The following is a 14,460-nucleotide window of genomic DNA, read 5'->3' on the forward strand; positions in this document are numbered from 1 at the left end:
TTTCTCTTTCCTTACCTTTACAGCAAAAATGTACCTACAGACTTCAGTTCCTGCAGCCGGACCAGCTTTGAAAAGTTCTTTGAAGATAAATTATCCAATTGCCTCTTTAATGTTCCACTGCCTACAGAAATCATATCCACCCCGATCTGTGGGAACAAGTTGGTAGAAATGGGAGAAGACTGTGACTGTGGGACCCCTGAGGTACCACCAGCTCTTTTTAAAATGATCTAGTTTGTTTTTCAATTCCTTAAGAGATGAACTATAAAAGAACATGTGTGTGCATGCTAAGTCGCTTCAGTCATGTCCGACTCTTTGGGACCCCATGGATCGTAGCCTGCCAGATGTCTCTGTCCATATGATTCTCCAGGCAAGAATACTGGAGTGGATTGCCATGCCCTCCTCCAGGGGATCTTCCCCATCCAGGGATTGAACCAGAGTCTCTTACATCTCCTGCATTGGCAGCTGGTTCTTTACCACTGGCCCCACCTGGGAAGCCCAAATGAACCTTGCATTTCCTGTAATTTTGTAAATTTGTGTTTGTAGACAGTGGTCAGGTCAACCTTTCTCACAAAAAACCCTGAATTGCTTAAGATCTTCCTTGTTTCCTTCTCAACATTCCTTCCCCATCTTCTGTTTTATAAGTTCCACCCACCAGCTTGGGCTTCATATCCTCAACCCTCCTTTTTTGGGAGAAATACCTCACATTTCTTATGTGCCTGAGACTTACTTGGCAGTTACTTTAGACCTAGCCCTATGATAGGTCTCAGAGAGTGGAAATAGCTTGCTTAGGGTCACTGGGCTGGTAAATGGAGGAGCCAAGATCTGGATTCAGGTGTTAGGTATTAGGTGTGTTTGTTTTAGCAACCGTGGAGCCTCCCTGCCCTGGGATTCAATCATTTCTTACTGCTTTGGGACTCAGAAATTGTTATCGCTCGAAGTGCCTGGCTTGGTCCCACCCTCTTGACAGGGCAGCCAGGACTCTGAATGGGACCTTTGCCCCTATCTTATTAACATTCAAGTGAGTACCACGCCAAGCCCTTAAGGTGTGAGCCTTTAAGTAACTTGAAAACCGTGCATGCTTGCTCAGTGTCCAACTCTTCAACCCCATGGACTATAGCCCACCAGGCTCCTCTGTCCATGGGACTTTCCAGGCAAGGATACTGGAATGGGTTGCCATTTCCTCCTCCAGGGGATCTTCCCGACCCAGAGATCCAACTCTGTCTCCTGTGTCTCCTGCACCAGCAGGTGGATTCTTTACCACTGCACCACCCGAGAAGCCTAACTTCAAAATAGGATTACACATTTATCTTTTCTGTAGGAAAAAGGAAACTTTCCCAGATGATGTTTGTTTGAAATAAGGTTAAGAGTTTCAACACTAAAAATTTGTGACTCTAAATACATCCCACCTTTTGGCCAAATCTGAACAGCCGCAAGGGGAGTTTCCCGAGTAGGTTTTCCCCCCATGCCTCGTGTAGGTGCCTGATTTCCCAGAAACAAGGAGGAGAGAAGAAGACAAAGAATAGTGCCTTACAGAGAATTGAATTAAATGTCAAACTTGAATAAAGAACTCTATTTTTAGATTTTCTGTACATGCTCTAAAGGTTAAACTTACTGCTGGATAGATACAAAACTGATGAGCTGAACTAATTATGTTCATTAGTTAGAAGAATTTGATTTTCAAAAACTATCCCTTTCTTTTGTTTTCTTTCATATTTCACCAAAAATAGACCATGCTCAGTATTAATCTGGTAAATTGGAGAAGTTAGAAAAGATATTTAAAAAAAAAAAGATGTAAATAGAATTCAGATAAACTCAATATTTCTAATGTTAAGCTTGTGTTTCTCCCCCCCAAATTATTTCCAGACCATATCAAAGGAATGTCTGTGTGATGAATAAATTATATTATGAATAGTGCCAAAATGAGACCAAAAGCTAACCTGGCATTTACATTTGTTTTTGGATTTCTTAGGAATGTACCAACATTTGCTGTGATGCAAAAACATGTAAAGTGAAAGAAAATATTCAATGTGCATTAGGAGAATGCTGTGAAAAGTGCCAGGTAAGATTATTATTTATTTATAACTTAATAATTATGTTTGCTTTTTGTTTTCTTTTCTGTACTAAAATCTTATCTTAGAGATTATGTTAAATGAAATAGGCAAAGTAATATTTTTCTGTCTGTAAAATAATGTTAGCTACCATCTCTCAAGTTCTCACTAAACACTTTGAAAACATGGGCTCTTTAATTCTCTGACAGCCCTTTGAGGTAGATATTATATTTAATTTTGTTTTTGAGGGAACAGAGTCTCAGAACTGAGAATGTACAAAATAATACAACCAATGGCAAACTCCAAATATGACCAGTTCTAAAGCCAATGTTTGGTTATTCCTACCTCCTGTTTCTTCTGATGCCATGGGATCTTCTTGGACCAAGTCCAGTAACTGTTTACATATATCCTTTGTCAACAAAAAATGAATCCGTTGATCTAAGAAAGAAATGGAGAATTTTATTCTAATCAAATTGAGGATCATAACTGGGGAAGAGCATCTCAGAATGCTCTGGAAACCAGTGAGCCCATTAGGAGTCAAAACACAGTTGTGTAAGTTTTTCAAGACAAGTACATTAAATAACATATTATCGATAATTTATACAATCCAGATCTAAGTGCCATCATGGTCCCTTACAAGCTCAAGAAGGACTGTTGTTTTTAAGGAGTTTTCTTGTTGGTGCTGGGAGGATGTTGCTCTTTGTGGTTGAGCAGGTGTTTCTGCCCATGGGGAGGTTTGGTTCATCCTGATGCAGATGTACAATGCACAGTCAGGGGAGAGAGGAGGCCATAGGGCAGAGATACTTTTTTATGTTTAAATTTTTCTTGTCTTGCCATAAAATATGAATTTTATTTCACAGTTTAATAATGGCTTAGTGGGAAAGTTTATTTTGAATAATATAGGGGTTCCTTCATCTTCATCCTTTGAAGTGACTTCCGGGTGAAATTCTTAGGAAAAAAGACTTAGGATGAGGATGCTCTGTCAATTTCTCTGTGGGGCTTTTTTGAACTTCTCTTCCAGTGAAGAGTTCAGCATGTTACATTCTACTATGGCACAGAATTCTGTATTATGATTATTTATCTGTTTTCTTAATTAGACTGATTGTTAAGGTCCAGGTTCTGATTCATGCTCACTTGACAAAGAATTGCATACATTTTAAATACATGGTGATCATGTGGAAAAGGAATATGCAGATGGCATGCTGGGTTATAGGTAGTGTTTGGGATAGATTTTTTTTTTTTTTTTTTTGCTTTTGGTTTTGTTTTGTTTTGATGTTGGAGGGAGAGGAAAGAAATAAAGAAAGCCAAAAGGAAGAAAATTGGAGAATGTAAGTAGTATTCAGCAAGTATTTATTAAGTCCCATTTGTTAGAGATTATGGGTGATTAAAAAAAAAAATGTAGCTTGTCTCTAACAAGCTGTGTGTGCAGTGCTTAGTCACTCAGCAGTGTCTGCTTCTTTGTAATCCTTTGGACTGTAGCCTGCCAGGCTCCTCCATCTGTCAGGGGAGTGTGTAATTTCCTCAGTTCTGTCTCACCACAACAACAATTTGAAATGGCTGACCAGTGTTACACCTCTGTTACAGCTCAGCTTATTCAGCAAGCAAAGGATAGTACACCCTCAAGGGGTGAGGGCAGGCCGACCCCAAAGGAGAGGCCTCAATCTGTCTTGACTTCCTCCTTTTATTCTTTTGTTTCCTCCCCGCTGAGCGTGCCCTATGCAAATTGGGCTAGCCAAGAAGCCGGTATGTTTGTTTCACCAGAAGTTCTCACTCCAGTCCACAGGGTTTCTGTTGTTCCATATTTGCAGGCTTTTCCCTTTCTTTTTTAGCCACTGCCATTTTGGACTCTTTTTTCCTATTCTAACTACCTAACACTACCCCCCTCAAGAGATGGGAGGCCCAATTCTTTGGGAATAGGGGCGTCAGAGTCTCTCTGGCTACTTTCTGCTGAGCTGGGACAGTGAGGTGCATTGGACCTCCCCCTCTTTCTAGTCTCAAGCCTCAGAGTCCTTATAGCGGTGTCCATCTAAGGGTGAGTGATATTTTTCATGGTTGGATGTAGTTTCATATATCCTTATTGAACTAGCACTGCATTTTGTAGCTTGTTGCCCGGGCAGAGACAAAATTGGTTAAACAATTGATAACACATGAAACAATCATAAGCAGCATCTATATGCTGATAACAGGGATTAGTAGGGGCATTAGCCAACTCCAAATCCCCCTTTGCCAAGAGAAAGAGCCCCAAAGAGAGATTGTAATCACCCTGAGAACCCTCCAGCTTGTTCTTTGAGCTCGTTCTTTTAGATCCCGTAGGATTTGAATGTTTTTCTTGAGGACTGTGAGACTTTAACTTAGCTGGAGGTATTTACCCAGAAACAACACATCTCATTCAAGATGGCTCAAGTCCCTTCTTGTTCAGCAATCAGGAAATCTATCTTCTGGATTTTTCTGTATTTTGGAGTATAACCCCCGCCAAGCTGTGTTGGCTCTTTAGAGCTATCCTGAGAAATCTTATCCCCAGAAACTTAATTTTGGGGGTGTTCATTAGAATGGCACTCATCTGTAGTCCCGAATAGGTATCTGAGATCTCCCAGGGTCTCACAGGTGTACTGAGTGTCCTCTTCTGTTTTCTTCCACAGCTTGACTCATGAGTAGTAAATCCAGGAGTTGTGTCCTGGTACCTTGACTGTTGTGGGGGTAGAAAGGATTACAGGATAGGGGGCCCTTCCATTTAGGCTGGAGTTGAGCCTTTGCGGACCCATCTTTCCAGACTTTAATTTGAACTTGAGTCTCTGAAGCATATTGTGGTAGGCCTTTAGAATCTTTTGGGTCCTGGTTGACAACCCACAAACGTATATCTTGTTGGAATTTCCCAAAGGCCATGGATTAAGGCTGGAGGGTCTGAACTTCTGGATCTAGGAAGAGGTCATTGACATAAACAAAAAGTCTCCCATACAGCATCTCATAAGGACTAAGACAAACCTGTTCCTTAGGGGCAGTATGGGTACAGAGGAGAGATATTGGTAAAGCCTCCTTCCAACCCAGGGAGGTCTCCTAGGTTATCTTTTTTTATCACTGATTTTAAGAATTGGTTGGCTCTTTCTACTTTTCCTGAAGACTGAGGGCTCCAGGCACAATGAAGGTAATAAGTAATGCCCAATGCTTTAGAGACCCCTTGGGTGACTTTAGAAGTAAATGATGTCCCATTGTCACTTGTAATGAGCTGGGCAGACCAAATCTTGAAATGATTTCATGGAATAGTTTTTTGTTTGTTTTTTTTTTAACCACCTCCTCAGGCTTCTCAGTGCAGGTAGGAAAGCCTTCAATCCATCCTGTGAGTGTATCTATCATGACTAGTAGGTATTTATACCCTTGAGAAATTGGCATCTGGGGGAAGTCGATCTGCCAGTCCTCTCCTAGGTAGGTCCCACACCATTGGACAGGCTGGGCCAGGTGGGATCCTTGAGCTCCTTGGGGGTTGTTTAATTGGAAAGTGGGACCAGAGACCACTTGCCTTATAGTCGTTTGGAAGCCTGTTCCTCTGAAGGACCTTTCTATTAATCTTTGGAGGGCCTTCTCCTCTAAATGAGTGGTGGCATATAAGGAGTTAACCAACTACCACTGGAGGTTCCCAGGCAGGAAAAAGAGTCCCTCCTTTTGGAGCCACCCCATATGATCTTCCTAAAACAGCAGCATGTGCATGTAGCACCAGAAAGGCATACTTGGAGTCACTGTAAATGGCTACTCTTTTTCCTTTCCCCAGCTGTAGAGCTTGAGTCAGGGCTATGAGCTCAGCCAATTGTGCTGAAATACCTGGTGGCAAAGGGTTAGCCTCTATGGTCTCAAAATTGGAGACTATTGCAGATCCAGCTCTTCTTTTTCCATCCAAGACAAAGCTGCTTCCATCAGTGTACCAGATTTCCTCAGGATTGGTCAGAGGATCTTCCAACAATCCCTCTTGGGGTTTTGTCCAGTGATCCAAGGTTTCTAGGTAAGAGTGGAAAGGGAGAGAGCCCTCGAGGGTAGGCAGGAACATAGCTGGGTTAAGAACCTCACAAAGTGATATAGTCAGGCCTGGATTTTCCATCAGAACTACTTGATATCTGAGGATCCTTTGATCAGACATCCATAAATGGCCTCTCCCATTCAGGAGTTGTTTCATTTGGTGGCTGGTCAAAATAGCTAGTTTGCCCCCAAAAGAGAGTTTTAAAGCATCTTCTACCAGGACTGCAGTAGCTGCAAGATTTTGAAAGCAGGGAAAGATCTCTTCCCAATAAAGAAGTAGGACACACAAGGACCACCAGAAACTGGTGGGAAAATAATTGTCCGTCCCAGCAACAAAGAAGTGCTCGGATGAATCTTTTTGTTATGGCTTTTCCTGTAGCAACAAAAATGGCACAGGTTTGGGAGGAGACTGCTCCAGAGTAGGAGGTCAGGACAGAGTAGGTAGCCCCTGTATCAACCAAGAAATTCTTGGACCTACCTGCCACATCCGGTTGCACCCTTGGCTCCAGCTCCATGATGGTTATCTGTGACGGGTGGGCTGGCTGGAGCAGGCCACTTCAGTCCTGTTGAACCATCAGGAGGGAAGGCTTGGCACTTGACCTTGAGGCTCTCGGGTCCCAAGGGCAGAGTGCCGCCCAGTGTCCCAGTTGATGGCGTTTGTAGCAAGACGTTTTAGCAGACTTGTCACAGTTTGGACACTCTTTGGCCCAATGCCCTGCCTGTCTACAGATTAGGCATTTGCTTCGTGCCTTGTCCTTCAAGGACTCGGAGTTTGCCATAGGGCTTCCCTGGAAGGTGGCCAGCATCTGAGCATGCCTTATTTCTTTCCTTCTTTCCCTTTCCTGGGCCTTGGCCTCTCTCTCCTGTTCTCTGTTATAAAAGGAATTGATGGCTGTCTGGACAATCTCATCTAAAGAGGCAGCAGGGTCCTGGTGCTGTAGCTGTTGCAACTGTATCCTGATGTCTGATGTACACTGGGACAAGAATTTGTCCTTTAAGATCACCTGTTCCTTGTAAGAGTCTAAGTTAGTAAACTTTTGGAGGGCCTCTTTTAGACTTTCCAGAAAGGCAGTGGGGTTCTCGTTGGACTCCCGAGTTATTGCTGAGACCGGGCATGGTCCCACAACTAATAGGCTTCCTTCTATTTCCTTGGGTGGACTTCCTTAGGGGTGAGCCTATCTGAAGCTTATCCTACTCAATACTGTTGCAACCTGAGAGCTAGGTGTATCTGGGTCAGGGTGCAGATCCCCAGGCAGGTTGAGGTGTGACAACTTCCTGGAGATTGAATCCCTGGGCAGGTGGAGACATGACAACCTCCCAAGGACCAGATTCCTAGGCGGGTCAAGGTAGGTCGACCTCCTGGGACCCCGGGCTGGTGGATCCCCAAGCAGGCTGAGGCATGACAACCTCCCGGGGACAGATCCCTAGGCAGGTTCGGGCAGGTCGACCTCTTGGGACCCACAGGCTGGAGTTGGGAATTCCCAATGACTCCAGTGTGACTAGTGCTGGTTAGGATTAAGGGGCTGTAATCTTAACTCATTGCTCTTTTGTCCACCACAGATGGGAATAGATACCATGATGTAAAGTAATCCAAGCCTGTGCCCTGAGACTGGGAACCTGAGGAAATAGCCATAAACCTTATCCTCTTATTTCTCTGAGGGAATGTAAGTCACTGATTTCCTCCCCTAAGTTAAGTTAAAGTTAAGTCACTCAGTCGTGTCCAACTCTTTGCGACCCTGTGGACTGTATGGAGGACAGGCTCCTCCATCCATGGGATTCTCCAGGCAAGAATACTGGAGTGGGTTGCCATTTCCTTCTCCAGGGGATCTTCCCGACCCAGGGGTCAAACCCAGGTCTGCTGCATTGCAGGCAGACGCTTTAACTTCTGAGCCACCAGGGCAGTTTAGGGTGTCTCCAATGGTAAACATTTCATTGTCATAGACCCACTTTAGGTAATAACAGAAGTAGTGACAAAGGAGTGGGTTATCTGGTCCTGTTAGGGGCATTAAGAGCACTTTAATAATAAGCAGGGTGGAGCAATGTTGCCTGCAGTAGGGGCAGGTTTATGGTTGTAGGAATTAGTAAGTGGCTTAAGGACAAAATGATAAGAGGCAACAGATCAGATGTTCCATAAAAGTGGAGTGGAGATTTGATCCAGGGGTATGTCTGTAGCTTTAGGAGAAGGGTGGTAAGGGTTTGGGCCCAAACAACCTGCAGGGTTAACTCCCAAAGTGGCAAACATTGTCCCTGGAAGCCCAGTTGCCCTTGAAGGGATGCCACCAACAGATTAACTTCTAGCAGGCATTTGTGCCTGTCACCCACCCTAGCAGGTTCACTGAGAGGTGCTGTTGTTGCACATGTTGTGGGAAACATGGAAGATGAAGGTGTGAACCTCTAGAGGGATTGGATATTATATAGTATTTCCCTCCCAAGGGCTAGCTGTTTTCTGGTTGTCCTGCCAGAAGATTGTAGAGGCAACATTGTGGGCCTGGACAGGGTTCATGAAAAGAGTATGAATCAGGACTGAAGCAGGCAGGGCACAACTTTTGAAAGACTGATATAGCCCAAGGGCATAACATAAGCCAATTAAAATCAAATGGGTCCAAGATGCAGACAAGTCAAAATCAACTATAAGCCTTCAATCTGCAAGCTAAATGACACACCTGAAGGCCCCATGACAGTTCCAAGGCACTATCAAAAGACCAAGGAGTGAGAGTTTCCCCAAATGTTGGAATGATCCTCCCACTCATTAGTGTATGAAATCACCCAGCCAGTAAAAACTAACCACACCACATTTCATGGGCACCGTATATACCCTCTGTGATGGCACACACTCAGTGGACTGTGCTTCTCTGTGAATTCAAACAAATCTACCTCTTACTTATCGCTGTGTCTCTCACTGAACTTTTTTGCAATGAGACATCAAGAACCTGAGCTTCATTAGGTGCTGAAACCAGGCACTGTGGGTTTTGGCCGGGCTCTAGTCCTGACTGGACACGACTGAGTAACTAAGCATAGCGCAGAGTCCATGCCACATGGGTTTGAGTCCCAATCTTAGGTAAACAGTTTCAAACACAACTTTCAGAAATGGAAAGATGATCACCTGCCCAATACTTTGTAAACAGAGGCATAGATGGAGAGAGGAGCTAAAGGACAGGAGAAAAAAGCAGTGGGAAAAACATGCCAAGGAACCCCTTTCATAACTTGCTGGAAAAACTGCTAAATGCCTGACCTGTGCCCACAGTTTTCATTGGCCTGATCCTAGGCACAAAGGAGATTAAGGACCAAAGAACCCTCACCCACCTGGGCAACAGCTACTAGGGCACAGCAGATAGTGGAGCCTTCAGGACACACTTGGGAGTAGCCCCAGTCAGAGTCCCTCAGTTGCACCCACGGCCATTCATCTGTTCACAGGGGGTTCAAGGAAATAAGACACAAGAGACTGTAAAGGAATTAAGATTCTGTTAGCCATATGTCCATCCAGCCAAAGGGGCGAGGACCTCCTACCTAAACTGGAGGTCTTCTGGAATCTGAGACTGAGCATCATGAGCTTTCATCTGAGTTTGTTTTTGCTATCCCAGTTTCCAGCACACGGGCTTCTTGTCATTTCCACTGCACTGGGTTTCCTTCACGTTCAGCTTCCAGCATGTGAGCTTCCACTAAGTCAGCCTTCTGCTGTGCTTGCTGTCTGCCTCGCTGAGGATGAGCTGAGGTTGTTTCAGCCAGGTTACATCTGGGTCACGGCACCAGATATGTCGGGGGATTGTGTAATTTTCTTGGTTCTGTCTCTCTGCAACAAAGATTTGAAATGGTGGATCAGTGTTACAGTTCAGTTACAGCTGTTTTATTTGGCAAGCAAAGGATAGTATACCCTCAAGGCGTGAGGGTGGGCTGACCTCAAAGGAGAGGCCTTAATCCGTCTTGGCTTCCCCTTTTTATACATTTGTTTCCTCCCCACTGAGCCTGCCCTATGAAAATTGGGCTAGCCAAGAAGTGGGTATGTTTTTTTTACCTGAAGTTCTCACTCCAGTCCATGGGTTTTCTTTTGAACCGTTTTTGCAGGCTTTTCCCTTTCTTTGTCTTTTAGACACCACCATTTTGGACTCCTTTTTCCTATTCTAACTACCTAACATGTCCATAGGATTTTTCATGCAAAAATACTGGAGTGGGTTGCCATTTTCCTCCTTCAGGGAATCTTCCTGACCCAGGGATCAAACCCACAGCTCCTGTGTCTCTTGCATTGCACACACATACACACACACACATACAAAAGTGGTATTTTTCCTCAAAATATTTGCTGTTTCCTTAGGGTGAGGATATATTCATACATATGGATTAAAATACAATACATGATTAAATGCCAGGTAGATATTATAATGATATATGACCTTTGGGTAATATTACTTTCCACATATTTTTTCACTTAATTTTCATAATGGCTTATAAAGTTAAGATTAAACTCAGTTGCTAAGGGTACACATCTAACCACTGGCAGAGCCAAGTATGTATCTTTCATATCCAAAGTATGTGTCTTTCATATCCAAATTCTGGACTGTTTTCCTACTACGTGTGGAAAAGAGGAGCAGTGATCCACATTGAAGGGATCAGAGGAGTTTTCATGGAAAAATTAGGCTTTCAAATAGTTTGGGAAGTAGAGCAGATTTTATATAAACAGAAAGAAAAAAAATTCCAAATGAGGAAAGAATAAACAGAAGGTAAAGCATGGTTTGTGTGACATCTGATAAGAAAGTTAGTCTGACTGGAGCAGAGGAGCTTTGCAGGGTCTCATAGGCCCCAGTGAAAATTTTGTAAAGATTTTTACAGAATATAAAATAGATATCTCTATTTATATCTATTTATAAAATATATATCTCTCACTAATGTAAAGATATTAAAAAGTGTCTTGATGATGTGAAGTGGTGGTGGTTTAGTCAGAGTCATATCTGACTCTTTGTGACCCCATGGACTATAGCCCGCAAGCCCTCTCTGTCTGCGGGATTTCTCAGGCAAGAACACTGGCGTGAGAACACACCTAGTTGCTTCAGCTAAGGAAGGAGTTGCTTCCAGTATCCACACAGGCCTCTTTAGATCTGCCTGAATGGCAGGATTTCTTTGACTAACATTTCTCTGAGCAAATAAGAGCAAGATTTGCAGTAACAGATTTTAATGGAATTAACACAGCAAATGAACATTTTTGGTTTGTTTCTCCCTCTTAATAAATCACTCCATAGGAAGATGTGAGTGAAAAAAGAAATATCTAAAATTACATTAAAAGGAATTCAGGTTTAGGAAACTCGATGCCTGGGAAAATCTCAGAGCATGCTGATCGGGGCTTCGAAGCTTATCTTCCTTATTACAGAAGATTCACTTCACCAGTAAATTTCTGGAGCTGCAGATTTAAATCTCCTTGAAAAGCTTGAGAAAAATGCATTTAACAAAGGGAGAGTTAACTTCCTTCTTCGCATCTATAATATTGCTTGGTGTTCTAAAGTATTTTTTCATTGTTATTTTTATAGCAGTTGCTCTACAAATTCAGAAGTAGTGATTGCTTTAACGACTCAGGGTTCGGCCAAAGTCAGTAGAAGTGACATTATAGGAGATGGTTTTGGCTTATACAACTGTAAACTAAAATAGAACGATGCCTCTAGGTACGCATTGCTAGTTAAAGGCCACAGGGAAAATATAATTTGCATCAATTTGAGATACTATGGTAGGTCAGGTGGAAAAAGCTCATGTCTACATTTTTATTTCCCTACAGTTAAAAAAGGCTGGTGAGGTGTGCAGACCAGCAAAAGATGAGTGTGACCTGCCCGACCTGTGTGATGGCAAATCTCCTCTTTGCCCCAGTGATCGGTACCAAATCAATGGCTTCCCTTGCCAGAATGGGACGGGCTACTGCTGGATGGGAACGTGCCCCACCCTGGAGAAGCAGTGCACTGACCTCTGGGGACCAGGTAGGAGGACAAGCCCAGGGTCACTGGCACGTCTGCCTCTTTCCATGTTCACACGCAGGAAAACCCTATCATCCCAAGGGACAGTGTTTCGTTGTGGCTGAAGTAGCATTCTGTCCCATCCGTCTGTCTTTCCTTTATGGTTTCCTTTGCTGTGCAAAAGCTTTTACCTTTAATTAGGTTTCGTTTGTTTATTTCGTTTCTATTTTCATCACTCTAGGAGGGGGGTCAAAAAGATCCTGTGATTTATGTCATAGTGTGAACTGCCTGTATTTTCCTTTAAGAGTTTTAAATATCTGGTCTTACATTTAGGTCTGTAATCCATTTTGAGTTTATTTTTGTGTGTGGTGTTAGGAAGTGTTCTAATTTCATTCTTTTGCATGTAGCTGTCCAGTTTTCCCAGCACTACTTACTGAAGAGACTGTCTTTTCTCCACTGTGTATTCTTACCTCTTTGGTCATAGATTAGGTGACCATAGGTGTGTGAGTTTATCTCCGGACTTTCTATTCTGCTCCACTGATTAATCTTTCATTCTGATCTTTTGCTGTGAGTGTATAGGTATGCAAGATTTCTGTGTATTAGTTTTGTATCCTGCAACTTTCCCAAATTCATTGATGAGCTCTAGTAGTTTTCAAATTCATTGATGAGCTCAAATTCATTGATGAGTAGTTTTCTGGTAGCATCTTTAGGATTTTCTATATAGAATCATGTCATCTGCAAATAGTGACAGTTTTTTGTATTTCTTTCCATTATGGTTTATTACAGGATATTGAATGTAGTTCCCTGAGCTATACGACGGGACCTTATTTCTTAACCATCCTATAGTACTTTGTATCTCCTAGTCCTAGATTCCATAGGCTTTTTATTATTTTTAACTTCATTATTGTTTTTTCAAAGGTTGGATTCATATTTTCCAGGTCTTCATATTGATCTTTAAGGTTGGGGAGAGAGAAGGAGTAGAGGCATTAGAAAAAGAAGGATAGAGTCATTTGACTCAATAGAACTTGATTTGAAGTCTGATTTTTCATCTCTGTGGCTTTAACCAATACTACCCCCTGTATCTTTATTAACAAAATGAGAATGCTAATAAGAATGGGCAATATTTTTACACCATGTTCTACTGACCAGGCACTCTTCTCAGTGGCTCACATAGATTAACTCATTTAATCTTCTTAATAGTGGACTTCCTTGGTGGTTCAATGGTTAAGACTCTGTCTTCCAATGCAGAGGGTGTGGGTTCGATCCCTGGTAGGGAAACTAAGATCTCACATGACTCCAGGAGTGATCAAACATTTAAATAAATAAAGTTTGTTTTTTAAAAAGACATAATCCTAAAAACTTAAAAAAAAATTCCTCATAATAACATTACAAGGGCATACTATCATAGAGTCATCATTTTCACACAGAGCAAATTGAAAGTTTAAGGCAACTAACCATATCATACAGCTCTTAACCACTGATTGCCCATCTGATGAAGATTGCATGAGAAATTAAACTTGTGATGCATATTACTTCCTGGCAGAGTAGAAGTCTGACTAAGCATAGGGTGTACCTGTCACATGTATACCCTCCAACAGGACAGCATTCCAGGATCTGCCTGTGGGCTGCTGCTAGGATAACTATGGCTCTTCTAGCTAAGTCTTCAATCTTGCAGATGTTTCCAAATATTTAGATAGCCATCATTCAAAAATAGGCCATCCAAAATGTTATTTTAACTCCAGACATCTCTCTTGATATCATATCAAACTATATTTCCAAGAAGAGGTATAATGCTAAAATCGTATTCTTCATGCTGTCTTTCTGTTTCATGAATCCTTTGTAGCACTGAACTACTTACTTCTCTTCTTTCCATCTATGACCTTACTGACCTTGCTTGATCCTAGGATCCCAGGTTGCAGATAAGTCATGTTTTAGAAAAAATGAAGGTGGATCAACTTATGGATACTGTCGAAAAGTGAACAACACACGCATTCCCTGTAAAGCAAAGTAAGTGGCCTTGCTATTTGAACTTCCTGCTCATTTTCACACATGTTGATTTATCCCATTTAAAGAGAAAGTAATTTGGACATCATTTATTTGATAAACATTCATTGAGTGACTATTACTTGCTTTATTTTAGGCTAGACACTGAGTTAAAAAGGTAAATAGGGAATGATTCCCATTTTTCAGTTTCTCATAATGCGTGCTTCAAAGGACACCAAGTATAGCTGCTGTTAAATAGAATGAACGTTTGAGAAGGAATATACAAGAGTAAATGGGCCTCGCTGGAAATGTGTGAACTGATTCTCCAGTATGCTTCAGATGCTTTTCCATCTACTGCATTTCATGATGATTCTATGGTAGAAGTACATATCTTCTCAGAGGAATAAGCAACACAATGATTGTACAGGTGGTTTTTGAACTTGCCATGGCATTCCATAAAGAAAAAGTACAGTAAGGGAAAAGACTGACAACTG

General features: G+C 42.3%; 1 protein-coding gene across 1 annotated transcript in view; it reads left to right on the plus strand.

Annotated features, from left to right (window-relative positions):
• Positions 1 to 14,460, plus strand: part of ADAM28 (ADAM metallopeptidase domain 28) — a 72,399-nt gene that overhangs the window by 40,430 nt on the left and 17,509 nt on the right. Inside the window, exons 12-15 of the mRNA XM_043453489.1 lie at positions 24 to 201; positions 1,970 to 2,059; positions 11,812 to 12,007; positions 13,888 to 13,990. Of these exons, the coding sequence (XP_043309424.1) occupies positions 24 to 201; positions 1,970 to 2,059; positions 11,812 to 12,007; positions 13,888 to 13,990 (567 nt within the window). The remainder of the gene's footprint in view (positions 1 to 23; positions 202 to 1,969; positions 2,060 to 11,811; positions 12,008 to 13,887; positions 13,991 to 14,460) is intronic.

This window comes from Cervus canadensis, chromosome 30, assembly GCF_019320065.1.
Source record: "Cervus canadensis isolate Bull #8, Minnesota chromosome 30, ASM1932006v1, whole genome shotgun sequence".
NCBI lineage: Eukaryota > Metazoa > Chordata > Mammalia > Artiodactyla > Cervidae > Cervus > Cervus canadensis.